General features: G+C 44.6%; 1 protein-coding gene across 1 annotated transcript in view; it reads left to right on the forward strand.

Moving 5' to 3' along the window:
• PHLPP1 (PH domain and leucine rich repeat protein phosphatase 1) overlaps positions 1-15,957 on the forward strand; it is a 173,916-nt gene that overhangs the window by 100,234 nt on the left and 57,725 nt on the right. Inside the window, exon 4 of the mRNA XM_053664180.1 lies at positions 8,335-8,501. Within this exon, the coding sequence (XP_053520155.1) occupies positions 8,335-8,501 (167 nt within the window). The remainder of the gene's footprint in view (positions 1-8,334; positions 8,502-15,957) is intronic.

Here is a 15,957-nt window from a genome sequence, read left to right on the forward strand (position 1 = left end):
GGGTTTTCCCTTCAGTTCTAAGTCATTTCAGTTAAAAACCATTTAATTTTATTTTCTTGTTTTTTCATTCGATATTATACAAATAAAAAAGATACTTAGTTTGCTCACCCTATCATAACAAAAGAAGCATGCTTCTGTGAAACACTGCCAACTTCAATATTTACCCTTTTTAGCTCATCCCGTGTATCTCCATCTTCTCTCCTCCTGTCTCCTCCCCCCTCCCCCTTCCATCTCTGTTAGAATTACAGAGCTGTTGCTTCCCTGCGTCCCCCCCCCCCCCCCAAGCAGGGAGAGACAAGGGGAGGAAGGGAGGTGCTGAGAGAATCCTTACTGCACTTGTTCTTTGCACTGGGTGCTCTTCTGGGCTCCACTTCTAGGGTCAGGACTCAGCCAGGGAAAGAAATGTGTTCCCCATGTGGGTTTTACTTGTAGATTATTATCTTTAATAATAATATATATATATATATATATATATATATATATATATATATATATATATTAGGTTTCAAGTGAGGAACTTAAAGCTATGTTTTAAAGTGACAACATCTTATTTTAAGATTGGGAAGGGCCCTTGTAAAGTAGTACACAAAAAATAACTGGAATAACTTGTGGAATAATTGCTGTAATAATTATTTGGTTAATTCTTTGAAAGCGTTCTTTAGTTTATCCTTGAATCCTCGTCATCATCTAAGTAGAGACTTAGAATTTAAGTTTTGGAAAGCACCTTGCGGACGCCCAGGCTTCCTTCCCTCCTAAAAGAACGTCCGTACGCGGCCGGCTGCTCAGTTGGTCAGTGCTGTTGTGGATTTGATCCCTCCCAGGTCAGGGCACGTAACGCGTGAATGAGTAGAGCCACAGATCAATGTTTCTCTCTGTCTCTCCACCTTACTGTTTCGCTCTAAAAAAAAAATCATATTGTTGATATATTTACTGGTCTTGGATGATCCCTACATTTGTAATCCAGAGTATTGCATTTTCCACTTCTACTCTGGAGTTAAATTCTTCATTCTTCCACCTACTTGTCTTATTTATAATTTTATAAAGTATGGAATGATAGAATATTTGAAAAAATCGATGAAGTCTGTTTAATTTGTTGATGTTATATGTTAAATTTAGAACTTCAGCATTGAGGTTTTTGTATTTTACCTACAAAACAAGTGGCTTATTTCCAATGGTAGAGTTCCTTAAGTCTGTATTTATATTCTTTATTTTACTATATAGAAAGTTAGCATATAAGTTTTTGTGGTTAGCGATGCTCCCCCTTCTCTTGTGCCACGGAGATGCCGCCGTTGGGGACGCTGCGTGAGGGACCTCAGGGACAGGCGCAGGTGGCCGCTTTCTGAAGGGGTTGTTTACACACATTTTGCCAATAAGGAAATGAGGAAGGAACTCTGAGTTCAGATTTGATCTCCACCCAAGGCAAGCTCTATTTTTCTGTTGTTACTGGGAGGCACAATGGGGTTGTGTGTGCGGAGGGGAGATAACTCGGCGTGGCACCGTTAATGGTTCGGGTAGGCCGTCAGGGCCGTCTCCTCTGGGCCTTCAGCAGCTCGCTGGTCAAGTGCCGCAGCCCTGCCTGCACCGCGTGGCGCCCCGCACGTCTCCACTCAGGTGCCAGGAGTGCCCACCCGTCTCGTCACGTGAGGGACTGCTGAGGTTTGTTCTCTGCTCTGGGCTCTCCTAGCACCATTGCACGTGGGCTCTGAAGTTCGTTGTGTAGGTGTCTGTGTCCTCAAGAGCCCAAGCTGTTGAAGACAAGGAGTGCGTCTCTCCAGTACCAAGTGCAGTGCCTGGTTCTTAAAGGCACATGATCAATGTACGTTGAAAGAGTCACTCGTCCTGGTCCCTTCCGCTGCCCTGGCCAACAGAGCTGAGGATGCCTGGGAGGAGCTCCTGTCCGATGTCTCCGTGTGGTTGCGTCTGAGTTGCTTTGTTTGTTTTCTTCTTTTCCAGCCTGTGCACTTATTCTTGGGTCCCTTAACTATGTTTCAGCTGGTACTTTACAGTCTTAATAAACCTAATCTTAAAATCATAGTCCCCTTCTTCCCCAAATACTTTTGCCCTCATAGACCCCTGCCTCTCATTTTTGCCTACTGATGGCAGCCTCTCCAGCCCTTCCTGCTGCTTGTCTTCCTGAATTTGCCATTTCATCATCTCTGCTGGTTTAGGATGGTATATAAATTTGTATATTTTATTTATTTTTGTTTTTCATACCATTTAAGGCGAAGAAGTGGTAAGATACTAGAATTTCAAGTACGATTTACTAAGTCCAAAATGGACAGCTTGATATATTCCTATTAGGACATTATTAATGTATATAATTTTATAGGAATGTTTCCTGCCTCTCTTGTTAAACAGATTTTATCAAATGGTAGTTAGTAAAGGATCAGGAAATGAGATGTCATTGTGAAAGGGTCTGGGGTCAAGTTAAGGCATTTTTATCTTTGTCTAATTTTTGTAAACAATCGACTGCATGTTGTGGAGCAGTGAGAGAACTTACATTTTATTAAAATTGGGAATTCTTGTTCAATATAAAATATTATAAAACTTTCTTGATGAAATCGAAAATAAGTTGTTAGAATGCATAGCTAATACAAATTAATAAACTCTGTACTGAATTATATTTTCCTACCCCTTGCCTTCCCAAAGGATTTGGACTGGGCATGGGCGGGGTTTGGGGACAAACAGTGAAAATGAAAACTCGGTCAGCCGAGGTCAGGAATTTTTTACAGAAGTCTAGTCAACTCCCCAGAGACTACCCCTGTAGCCAGGGCATAATTTCCCAAGCCACAGAAGGCCACGCCAGAACAATTAATGACTCATAAGGCCAGTTTACGACAGTCCTTTACTTTATACAAGCAGAATTATTTGTACTATTTCAGCTGCTTTAACCAAGATTTTCAGAGCAATTTTGCTTAATTCGAACATGCCATACAGATAATAAAGATGAATACTAATTTACTAAAGTATAGTGGGAACAAACAATGAGTGTTACTCTGAGCTGTCTGTCGCCTGTGAAGGAGGAGTGTGCACTCGGGGAGCGTGAGGAACGATGGGGGACACAGAGCGCAGTCCTGTTGCACGGGGAGCTGTTGGTGTGGGGAGCAAGGCGGGACGGGCTGGAGACGGGGCGGACAGACTGGTGTGGGGTGCCACTCGGCCAGAGTCGGAGCACAGACCCTTTCAACATAAACATCCTCGGGTTCGGCACTGAGTAATGTGCGGAGCTGAGTGGCCTGTGAGGAGTGTGTGGAAGCCCTGTGGGTAACCTGAAGAGTTCATGTTTTGTCTTATTTTTATTTGTTCCCTAAACCGTTCCTTGGGGGAACATTTTTTCATACTCGTTTACAAGCCATTTGGAAAAGAAGACAGACAACCTGAGCAGGTGGTTGGGATTCATGTTCATTTCAGTGTATCTCCCAGCATATGTATGTTCATGGGAGGAAAAAAAAAACCCATTTAATTTACTGACTGTAAGGTAAATTATCAGCCTTAAACCATGTGCGGTTGTTAATTCAGACTCCCCCTGACTCCCCAAGCCTGAACTCAGTCCCTCTGTGTGTAGTTTACCGGTGGGCTGCGGGCTGCTTGGTAGCGTAGGTTCTGCCTTTGTCCCTGTGAGCTCTACCTCTGTGCCTGCTCAGTGGCGGGAGCGGCGGCCCGTGCGGGGGTCTGTTCTTGTCTTACAGTTTTCTGTCGCTTGCAGCTCTGCTTGTTGGTTTAAGGATCCTTGGTCTGCAGAGCTTCCTCTGAGTTTGAAGTGAGCACATTTCATTCCCAGCGGCTTGCGTCGTTGGTCAGAGTACTACTTGGTCCACTTTAGAGGTGGAGAAACTGAGGGACAGGTGGGCAGAGGGGCTTTTCCAGAGCCACCTTGTGGGAAGTGGTAGCGCTGTCCCTGTAGGGCGCGTGCGTGGTTAGACCTGTGCCCTTTCTCCTCTGTGCCGAGCTGCCTGGGCCTCAACTTTGTTTTCCATTTTCTTGATGTTTGGGGTTGTAATAAAAATACAGTAGCTTTTGCCAAAAGGACTTTCTATAGTAACATGAGGTCCTTTAGAAGTTCCTCTCTGTAACAGATTTAAGGCGATTTCTACCTATGCCTGTTTCCTTAATTTTCTTGCCAAATTTCTGTAGCCTCCTTTTAAACTTGTCCTGTAACCTTTTAAAATTTAACGAGGTGCTCACCAGGTAGCACCATCATTGCACAGGTGGGCAAGCCATGTGAGGTAGGAGTGGGCCCAGCCTGTGATGTTGAGGGGGCGCCCCCATGGGACTTCCCCCGTGGGACTTCCCCTGTCCCCTGAAGTCTGTCTGTGGTCAGCAGGTGTTCTCTGCTTCTCTCCAGGAGGGCTCCTGTCTTCCTCAGTCTCCTGTCTTCGTCCCCAAGGCTGAAGCTGGTCCTAAGGGTGCCATCTAATTGTCTTTGCTCTGGTCTGGGGGGGTGATGTTATTATTTTATCATGGAAGTTAGAGGAGCCTCCCTTCAAGTCAGACACACACTGGGTAGAGGCCCCAACTTGGTGGCCTGCCAGTGACAGCGCAGGCTTCTGTTCAGACTCAAGTTCTGCTGCTGTTTCCGTGTGACCTTGGGCGCCCATGTGACTCAGGTCAACCTTCATCTCTGGAGTGAGAAGTCCCTTCCACACTGAGTCATTGTGAAGTTAATCTTGTACTATGTCTAGGGCACGTAGAAGCGTGCCCGTCACGACTGAAGCATCCCCTAGATGTTAGCTCTGTTGCTGTTATTACTACCACTTGAAAACTAAGCTAGGATAATAAAAGGCTGCTTGCTGGGAGGTGTGTACGAGTAGCATTCTGATATATTTTTATGGCTTATTTAGGTCTTTATGTTGTTGCGAAGGATCTGAGATTTCATAGGTGCTGTGTAGGTAACCAGCAGGTAGGTGTTTCACTAGGAATCAAGCCAGTCCTCTCTGTGGTGGAGCCCGTGTGCCCCCGTGGTCGGGGCGGAAGCACTTCAGCGTTCCCTTCGTTGCAGGGACCCGGCTGGGCAGAGGTGCAGCCAGTGGTGGTTCTGTGGTCAGCCGGCCGGCCCACCGCCCACTGCCTTCCCCACTTCGGTAACTTCTGCTCTCGCTGTGGATGTTCCCCGGGCTGCCCCGACTCCCACACACTGCTCCTGCTTGTTGTCGCTTTGTCAGTGTGGTTTCCTCCCCACAGCGGGAGCAGCGTGCAGTCCACGGTGAGGAACGGAATCAAATGCAACTTGACATTTAATCATTACTCTTAGTTGTCCATAGAGAGTATTTAGTGTGATGCGTCAATTGAAGTAGAATCTGCCGTCTTCAAAGTCATCTCCACATGAAAGGACAGCCTGGGTGGGTGGGAGGCGCACTGGTGAGAGGGGAGGTGGGAGGGGTGCCGTGGCCATTTTTCCAGCAGATTATTCCTGAGGGTCCTACTGCGTGCTGAGCAAAATAGGCGGAAACACTGCCCTTCGCCACCCCCAGTCTGGAGACAGGGACTCCGCTCAGAGCCTTCCCGCACTTCTTTCTCATCCACTCACCTGAAAAGCAGTCTTCACAGTGACCAGCAAGGCTCTGCAGGGTCCGCTGCCCGCTCTCAGCCTGACCCTGCTGACCTCCTTACAGGGTACTCCCCTTACCTTAACCTCTCCCTGCCGTTTCTCGGATCATCTCCCTTTTCTTACTGATATTTTTCTTGCAGTTATGTTGTTTTTTTCCTAATTACACACACGCCGCAAAGGATACTACAATTTCCATGTCTCAGCCTCCTGAGTTGCCAGCATGTTGACACAGTTCTGTCATAGCTTCTATTTTTCTTATGTGGAGATAAACCCCAAAGATAAACTCCGGATCTCCTCTCCGTTCGTGTTTCCATTTCCCTCCCCGCCTACTGAGAGGCCATCATCCTCGACTTGGCACGTGACTGACGGATGGTTTATAGCTTTATTGGCCGTGTAACTGTTCCTACAGAATTCGAGTTGTGTTAAAATGTTTTTCATAAGTGGTGTTATACTGTATATAACATTCTGCAGCTTGCCTTTTTTACTAGTTCAGGTTGATGTGTATGAAATCAGTTGATCCATCTTAAATGCAGCCCTCTCTGTCTCCTGGCTTCAGAACATACACATCCCAGAGAAGGCTCTGATCGACCTGGCTTGGGTCCCATGCTGGTTCCCCCGGAGCAGCCCGTGGGTTCGGCAGACGGGGACCAGCGGCCTTTGCTTGCGGTTGTCACCAGCTTTACACGTGTCTGAAGGGTTGTTATAGGAAGCGAGAAGGGGGAAAGGGTTTGGGGCAGATAAAAACGCCCATTTCCACTCAGGTTTCCAACTTGAACTTGGACATCGAGCCCTCCGGGAACCCTTTCTCGGCTCACGCTCCTTGTACACGCCACCAGGCACCATGCCGTAATTGACCTCTCTTCTCTCATGAGGTGCGCATATCAAAGCAGAGACAGTGTCTGTCTGGAACTGCTGTACCTCGGGAAGCAGAGGGTCCCTCGCGGCTTTGCGTGCTTAACACCCGCTTTTAAATGCAGGGTTTTTCCTAGTGCGACTCTCAGCCTCTTCCCTAAGCACAGGCCCCTGCCAGGAACTCCGTGTGGCTGTGGCGTGTGTGCACATGCCTTGCAGACCCGTTTAAATTCTGGCTCTTTTCACATCTTTTGGTTTATTTGAATGATTTGGCTTTGTTGGGGATTTTCTTTTCTTTATTTAATAGTGAAAATTCAAGGAAAGATGAAATTGTTACAGTACAAACTCCGACTTCTTTGTAAAATCTTTGGAGTTGGTCCCTGCCAGGCACTTTTTACCCCGTTATCCCCGTAGTAACATGTCATCAGGAGGATAGGTTTTGTGCAGGTTTTTAAGAAAGATTTTGTTTATTTATTTTTAGAGAGAAGGGAGGAGGAAAGAGAGGGAGAGAACCGTCAGTGTGGTTGCCTCTCGTGCGCCCCCTACCTCCGACCTGGCCCACAACCCATGCATGTGCCCGACTGGGAGTCAAACTGGCGACCCTCTGGTTTGCAGGCTGGCACTCAGTCCACTGATCCACACCAGCCAGAGCTGTTTTGTGCATATTTAATTCTGAATACCTTCTTAGCATCAGGAGAATTTGGATCGCAGTGGATGTAAGATGGGAACCATTCTCTTTGGAAGCACTCATGGTCACAATATTAGCAATCATCACTGATTTAATGTGTCTTCTCTGATGGGCATGTAGGCACAGGTGTCATCTTGATGTCTTTTGTGCAAACGAGGACACTGGAGCTTGCGCTCTCCAAGTCTTGTTCGCTCCTGAGTGGGGAGCAGGGATGTGATCCACACACTGACACCGGACTCACACTCCTAAGGACCATGTCCTGCTGCCTTCTGTGATTAGGAAAGAGAAAGCTGGGGGTTGGTAATAGAAAAGGGCGTCAAGTGAATCATAGATAAAGCTTTGGTGAAGATAAAGAGCCCGAGGGAGAATCAACCAGATGTTAGAACAACGTTCCCATGGCCTCCGTCCGGAGAGAAGGTGCCGCTTGTGTGCAACTGGGGCTGCAGCCCTGCGCAGTGGCCTGAGCTGGCGCCCCATCGCCTGGGTACTGGAGAGGGCACTTGAGAACTGCAGTGCTTTACTGGCTCAGCAGGCCCGTGCGGTCTTCAGCCCTGGGACTCTGGCCACAGGAAGGGACATTTAACCAGGAAGGCTTAGAATGTGTGGATAAACATTTAGACATAAAGTAAATTTTACTTAGAATACCTACAAGTAAAGCACAGTGAGTTTTTAAGCATCTGACTGAACTCGGTGTGAGAGGCAACCAAGAAGTTGGAAGCTGAAGCAGGCAAGCAGTGGAATCTGATTGTATCTGCCATTATCAAAGATACGTCCAAGACTGCTGATGGTGCTTTTTTATTCCACTGTTTTAAATCAAAATGTATAAGGACTTTCAGAGGTTCAGTTAAGTGTTTGTCTCCCAACCCTGTATTTACTCTAAAGTCTTGTATTATTTAGCTCTGAATTCTCTCATCCTGGATGTTTTCAGGAGTATAACTTCTAGAGTTGGAGGTGGCCACTGGTATCACTACACTCAGTAGGATAATCTGTGTTCTTGGTGACTTGTCTTCTATACTAGGTTACTCTGAGTTCCTTCCCTGCCTGGACACTGGTTTCTGCTTTTGTAGCAGGTACTTGACTCAGTTCTGTACTAAGTAAATCCTCCATTGGTTTATATTTGGACTAATAATGCTACTTGCATCGTGTGTCTTTGTTCCTCGATGCGGCTCTCTCGTTTCCATCCATACGGAGCCGTCGCCGGGCGAGCGGGTGGAATGGTAATGGAGCTGTGTTTTGTGCCCCCCAGGTTGCATCGCAGCGCATTAGCTCAGTGGACCTCTCATGCTGCAGCCTGGAGCATCTGCCTGCCAACCTCTTCTACAGCCAAGACCTCACTCATCTCAACCTGAAACAGAACTTCCTGAGGCAAACTCCCAGTCTGCCGACTGCCAGGGGGCTCAGTGAACTGCAAAGGTGAGTGTGCTGCAGTGGGTAAGGAGTGGTGGCAGCTTCTGGTTGTTTCTTGAATATTCTGACTTAAAAACCTACAGTGTGTAACTTTGCTTTCACAGGGCAAGGTATTACAACTTTATTGGTGAAGACAGTATCAGTTCTTACTATGAATTTTTTTCAAGTTTCCTGCCTTTGAAATGAATGATTTATGATATTCATTAAAAGGATGGTAGCTCAGTGGATTGAGCGCGGGCCTGCGAACCAGACAATCGCGGTTCGATTCCCAGTCAGGGCACATGCCTAGGTTGCAGACCAGTTCCCTGCAGGCCAGTTCCCAGCAGGGGACACACAAAAGGCAACCATACATTGATGTTTCTCTCCCTCTCTCCTTCCCTTCCCCTCTAAAGATAAATAAATAAAATATTTAAAAAAAAATAAAAGGATGGATTTGTATAAGAAGAACATTTCTCTTCTTTAATTCTTAACCAATCTAGAAATGGGTCATTGAGAAGTTCATGATGTTTCAGGTGCTACTTCTGAAGTGCAGGGGTTTGGAGTTATTTCTTTTGAAATTTATGAAAGGTCTGGGGTTTTCCATGAAAAGACATTTCCTTAGAAATTTAAGAACCGAGGTTTAGATCTATCAACACCATGTAGGTCACACAGGTGATTAGTGTGTAGATTTCAGGAGTCACATGTTAAATGAGTAGGGTCTACTCCTTTGTCACTAGAGAAAAGGGACTTTATTTGTATGTATCTAAAACAGATGTAAGGATTTACCATATTCATTTCTGTTTGCTTTTTGGGAGCAATGATTAGTTTTGATTCTATGGTCAGTGAAGCCTCTGATACATGTATATTGTAACTATATAAGACTAACTGCAGAAGCATCTAAAATAAATAATGAATTGTTATTTGTTCTGAAATGACTGATAATGATCAGAGATTAAACTGTGGTAATTAATCATTGTGATTATGTGCTTACGGTTTTTAACATCCAGGTAGAATAATTCAATAAGTGTTTAGCAGTTTATGCAGATAGTAGGAAGAGGGAGGAGTATTTTAAGTGTCTTTTTGATCATTGTGACTGTTCTTTTGATACTGTCCCAAAACTCGACAAGCATTTATTGCTTAAATGTTGGTTCCAATGTGGAGTCTAAAACCTGATTAGTGAACATTTAAAATTGTTTCCCACTAGGATCCATTGGTTTTTCTTGCACTTTGAATGGGCCTTGGCCCAGACGTTGTTTTTCTGCATTGTGTGTTGGTCATTTGGAAGATACTGGTTTGTTGGGTAACACAGATATTTCAGAAGTTAACACATTTCATTATGCAATTTCAAGAAATCACAGTTGTTACTATCACCACGTAGCTCATCAGAAAAATATTTATGTGTTGGAATGTTGTCAGACTCGTGGTAGAAAAACGTTTTCCAAACTTTTAATTTCAGTTGAAAGCTGGAAGGCTGGCCTTTGGCAGCAAACGCTGTCAGTGGTTTTTCCTGAATTGACCTCCTCCCTTCACTGTCCAGAAAGCGTCTGCCAAGCACCCAGGTCTAGATACCGCATTTGTCAGTTCTCTCCTATAGAAGTGGTCTTCCATAAACACGGTGACTCGTTTGGCTCACAGCAAGGGTCACACGAGTCTTGTCCTTGAACCTGACCGTCATCCTTGGTCCGCTTTACGTGCACTTCCCATTTTCTCTCCCAGAAAATGGAGACGTGGGCTCGCAGGTCGAGAGGTAACACAGACAACTCTCTTGTATCACCAAGAACGCTTTTAAGTGAAACCGGCATTACAAGTATTTAAAAATCTCTTTGCTGTTGTGATCTGCTACAGGAGAAGGCAGTGACAATGGGGATAGTTCGGTGCCACACTGGATTAGTTACAGGGGCAGGTGGGACTCCAGTAAGGGTGTTCCGTTCAAGCCCATCCTTGTTCTCCCCTGGAGCTGGTAGTCACGAGGAGAGGAGAGCACGGCCACGTTCTGGAACTTCGGTCTCCTACGCCCTGTGCAGTGATAATGATGTTTCCTGACTCTGTGAAAATAAAGTCACTGTGATTTTTTTGGCCAAAGGGTCACATTATGATCCCGCCCGTTTTTGAGGTTTGAAATCATTTTCAGATATTTCTGTGTGTTTCACAGTAGTATAGGTTTTTGCCTTTCAGTTACAGAACATCCAGTACTTTTATCTCATGCTATTGAATCATGGTGTTTTAGAACAGAGAGGGACATAGAATTCATTCAAATGACTGCCCTTGTTTCAGGCGTGAGGTGCGTGGAGATGTAGCCAAACTTGGGTTTATGGTTCTCTTCTGGGAGGCAGTCGGGGGAGTGGGATTAGGAGGAAGTGGTTTGAAGAGGGTTTCAACTAAATCCATATGCTTTTTCCTTTAAAAAAATTAGCAGATATGAAAAACTAATGGCAAACAACAAAAATATTAATATTTTAAAAGATGAATAGTTGGTACCTGGATGATCATTTCTGTTTTCTGTATTTTTCTTGTTGTATATTCCATAATAAACAAAAGGAAAAGCAGCCCTGTTGAGCGTGGCTCAGTGGGTTGGGCACCGTCTTGCAAAGTGAAAGGTTGCCAGTTCGATTCCCAGTCAGGGCACCTGACTAGGTTGCCAGTTCAGTCCCTGATCTAGGCGCATATGAAAAATTGACCTTTCTGTCTCATATCGATGTTTCTTTCCCTCCCTCTCTTAAATTAAAAAAATCTTTTTAGAAAAAGAATCAAAATGCTTTTGTATTTATGGTGGGGAGTGGGGAATCTGATGCTTCCAAAGAGCCAGCGTTTGGGGAGTAAGTAAGTGAATTCGCAGGTGGATGGATATTTGTGGCATTGCCTTGTGTGTCCTTACGTAGCACCCTAATCGGTCTGCCACATCTGTTGACTCTCCACCTGTGAATATCTTTTCTACCCTTCCTCCTTTCTCACCTGCTCCCAGCCCTCAGCACACACTGTCCACCAGCTGTGGGAGGAATCACTCCTCTCTCTCACCGAGAGCCCTGTAGGAGGTGCCCCGGAGAACCCGTGTCTTACTGTCGTTCCCTGCTGCAGGTCACTCTCTCGAGTTTCCTTGCCTGCTGTGTTGTGTGTTTCTTGCTTTGGTTTTGTTCTGTATTTTTAAAAATTTAAACATTTTCGCCATCAAGCTAATATCCTAAATACATTTTTAAAAAAAATTAATAAGCAAAAAGACGTAATAAGAACAGGAGCATAAAACTCCTGTCCAGACTGACTCCCATGTCCTGCTCCCCAGGCAGCCACCTCTGAGTCTCCGTGCCATCTTCCTCCGCCTTCCAGCACACTCTGCGTGCACTTCTCTGTCATTTTTTCTCATTTGGGGCATCACATGTTGACTTCCTACAATGGAAGATGAGATTTTAACTCTGACGTACGTCACCCCCCTTCTGCCCGCCCCATGCACAAACCGCTGCTTCTTCCATGCTCTGTGTACAGGCACCAATTTTCAGTTAGGTTGGTGTCCAGGGTTCACATTCTTTTGAGCACGGAACCAAGATTCGCAGTAAAGGCATTGAGCGCAGTGGTCGCATTTCCTTTCCTCTGCCGCTTCTCTTTCTCACGCGTGTGCTTCCCTTTCGCTCGGATGTCCCGAAGCTTTCTGACTGGGCTCTCCCGCTGTCCTTGGCACCTTTCTCTGGGGTGCGCCTTCTTCCTGGGCTGGAGCCAGCGTCCACCCTGCTCTGTGGGCCTCTGCACAGCTGCTGTCCTGGGGTCACCTTTGTCATTTTCCTTGCCTGGATCCCCAATTTTCCTGTGTCTTGTGACTTCTTTTCTTGGTTTACTTCCTCTTGCTAATGGGATGTGTTCTAGGATCTTCCTGAGAAAGGGGATGTGGGAGCAAATTTATTGGACACATAACTGAAAATAGCTTTCCTTTCACACTTGGTTGGAAACATGGCTGTCTCCTAGATAGGAAAGCATGTGTCCTCAGATCTTGAAGCCCGTGCACCATTGTTTTCTAGATCCTACAATTGTCATTAAAAAGTACTGCAGGTGACTTGTCTTTTTGCTCCCGTCTCTCTCTCTTAACCCCCAAAGATTTCAGGATCTCCTTTTTATGGCACTCCTTATTTCAGCCTCTGTGCGGAACACTGGATCTGGAAAAACTGTCCTTCGGATCTGGGACACTTTCTCGTGATGTGTTTTGGTGATTTCCTCCCCCTTGGTTTTCTCTTTTCTTCCTCTGAATTGCTGCTGGGCGGGACCTCCTCGTTTGCCCTCTGCTTCTCTGATTTTCCTCTCTCTCTGTCTTAATGCCTCCTTACTCCTTGGCAGGTTTTCTCTACTTTGTCTTAACCTTCCTGAATTTCTGCTGTCTTTGTAGTTTCCAGAAAGACATTTCTAGTATTTTTCTAGAGTCTGTCTAGTTTCAATTTGTATGCATTTTCTTCCTTTTTTTCATGGGGAAATTTTTTCTCTTTCTGGGGACATTTATTTATTTATGTACTTAACTTTTCTTCTTGCACTATCTTGGTCCCCCCCCCCCCCCCATTTAGTTTCATGTCAGAAATTCGAGTTAACTTACTCAGTGATCATTTGCTTTGTTCCTGTTTACTGGTGAGTCACTGAAAGTGAATTGGGCTTCTCCGCCACACAGCTTCACTGTGAGGGCTGTCAGGAGCAAGCCTTGTGGTTTCATTGGGAAACTTCCAAAGACAGTATCTGCGGATCTTTTCCCCAGGGCGTGTCATTTTACTGGAGAGGAATCCTTTGGTCTTTGCCTGGGCAGTGCATGCCAAGATTCAGGGAGCTCAACAGGGAAGAAGCTGGAATCTCAAGGCTTAGTGTGTGGCTTTTATTTGATCCCCTTGTTTGCAGAACAGTTTTCTACAATGCCTGGTGTCTCTGAGCCCGGACTTCTTTGGTTCAACTTCTGGGGAATACACTGTCTCCTTTTGGAACTGGGGAGAGGATATGGGTCTGACCTCCTCCTTACATAACCTTCAGAAAGTCTTTTGGTAGAAGCATAACAGAAACACAGAAAAGGCACACGTTTGGGTTTACAAAGAGAACAGTTCGATTTAACCAGTACCTGTATCGACAAATAGGATGTTACTGCAACAAAGGTTTCCATTTTGTTTCTGTTGTAAACATGGGAGAGATGAGCCACGGAGACTTATTATGTGGGGGCCGGGTGGGCATCGGCGAAGTGGCTGTTGTACTGCCCGTTGGAAAAACTTCACTTTACCCACTTTCTCTTTCACCACACACTACTGTGAGACTTTTGTCGCCCACCCCTATTGTCCAAGAAAGATTTTTCTCGCTAAGTTTTCGGAGCAGTAGGTGCTCAAGTGTACGAGTATGCACTCACACACACACACACACACACACACACACACTCACACACATTCAGTGCTAGGAACTGAAGATCTGTATTTGGAAAACTGATACTTCAAAAGCATTTATGTAGTTTTTCAGGTCCATACGGTTAGTGTGTAGTTTTGAGAACATGCCATTTATGTAGTTGCTTATTTTTATCAGCATGTTTAATGGATTAGTGCTAATCTCTTGTATGTTTCACAGGGCAGGGAGCATGCTAGAGAGTTCCCGAAGGTAATTTATTTTTATGTTTTTATCTAAATCTCAAAGAATGAATATTTAGATTACAGTGTTAGGACAAATATCTCGGAAGACTTTTTCCTTTGGCCACAGAGCTCCTCATTTTTTCTTCCTATTGCAAATTCTCACTTTAAACAAATGAGCTATTTTCACAGAACATTTCGGTTGGTGTTCGCAGCAGCGCTCTGAGTCTGGGAAGAAGGCGTGCTGGTGCGCATGCGCAGGCCCCCGGGCTTGGAGGGAGGACGGTGGCCCTACGTCCTCCAGTGGTTAGTTCCCGTGCTCGGCACTCGGGCTCCTCAGTCAGTTTTCAAAATACGGGAGTGGCAACATCAGAAACTTTGGGGAGTTCTAATGAGTTCTTTCTCGATCATGTCACTAATAATTATAATGCATTATTTACCTCTTTAACTTTTATTAAAAATAATTCTCCATGGCAAAAGTAGTAATACTATCTGGGTCACTTAAATGGAGATGTCGTTAATATAAGTGGAACACTAACATTACCTCTCTTGATAAACACAGAATTAAGTAATTTGTGTGTATTTTAATTATCAATTTGTCAACTATTTAGTTGACAACTGTAGTCTCATTTCAGTTTACTCATCACTTCTCCCTACCACTTTTAGAGATAAGCCTATATTTTAATAAATAGTTGACAAATTGATGATAATTAAAATACACACAAATTAAGTAATCCTGTGTTTATCAGAAATTGGTTTTGTTTCTGTTGTGCAGATGACTGGTGTTTCCACCCATTAAGGCAGGAAGTGTACCTGCCTTCTCCAGCTCCTGCTGTTTGTGAGGGGATTGGGGTCCAGGCACGAAGCCGGCTCAGCCTGGGAGTCCCAGCAAGCTTAGGAATGCAGTCGTGTTTTTCTAGGAAGATTACTAACTTAAAGTCGAAATTGATATTTCAAATTACTCGATAAATCATGTGTCTGTAGAATTACTAATGGGCTTTTCCCAGAGCAATAAAAAAAGGAAAAGTAAGATGTACCACCAACTTTTTTTTTAACAATCCCCTCTGGATACTGAATTTTGTTGTTGCTTTATTATTATTGTCCCATCACAGTTTCATGTTTTATGCAATAGTTTAAAAAGAACCAGTTTTAATTAGGGTATAATGCTATTCCTAGGAATAGCAATGTTGTCTCAACTTTTAAATATTTGAGGTTACATTTCATTTTTGAGTTACATAAATCACACTGAGTTAGAGTATAGGTGCTGTAAGGAAGGAGTTGATTTCAGCCTGTGATCTTCATTAGGTAACTGTTTTCTGTATGTTATTGTGTAGAGGGCACAAATCAGTTCTTTCTCAGAAGGAGGGCCTGTTGCCAGGGCTTGGCAAAAGAACAGAAACAGTGCGAATTGTGTTTTTCAACTCTGTTAAGTACACCCTACCTCTTTGCAAAAGGTATCATATTTGTAGCAACTTGCAAAAGGAAGTGAGTCTGGTAATTTATTACTTACTATATTTCTCTTTGATTGAAGGTAAAATGAGAAGGCAGCATAGTGAGATGATTCAGAAAACATTACAGAGGAAAAGATTCGTAAGAAAGGATTTCAAGTTGTAAAGAAGGCATTAGCTGAAAAAAAACAAAAAAAAAAACCTGTGGGTCTCTTTGCCATTCTCTAAACATACTTCACGTTCACTGTGCATGGAAGGTGCCGCTTCTAACTTTCCATCTGCCGAACCCAGGCTCCACCTGGGGAATCCTACCCACCCTTCAGAGCATATTTGTAATGACTTTCATTTCTTGAAGCTTTTGGTTGTTTCAACTCCACGTGACCTCTTTATGTTCTGAATTGTTAGCCTCCTTGTTTTCTTTGTACTTAAATGTATTTAATGAATATTTGTTGAATTGAATTGCTGTTTTTT

This window comes from Artibeus jamaicensis, unplaced genomic scaffold (assembly GCF_021234435.1).
Source record: "Artibeus jamaicensis isolate MK-2021 breed Jamaican fruit bat unplaced genomic scaffold, CSHL_Jam_final contig_354, whole genome shotgun sequence".
Lineage (NCBI taxonomy): Eukaryota > Metazoa > Chordata > Mammalia > Chiroptera > Phyllostomidae > Artibeus > Artibeus jamaicensis.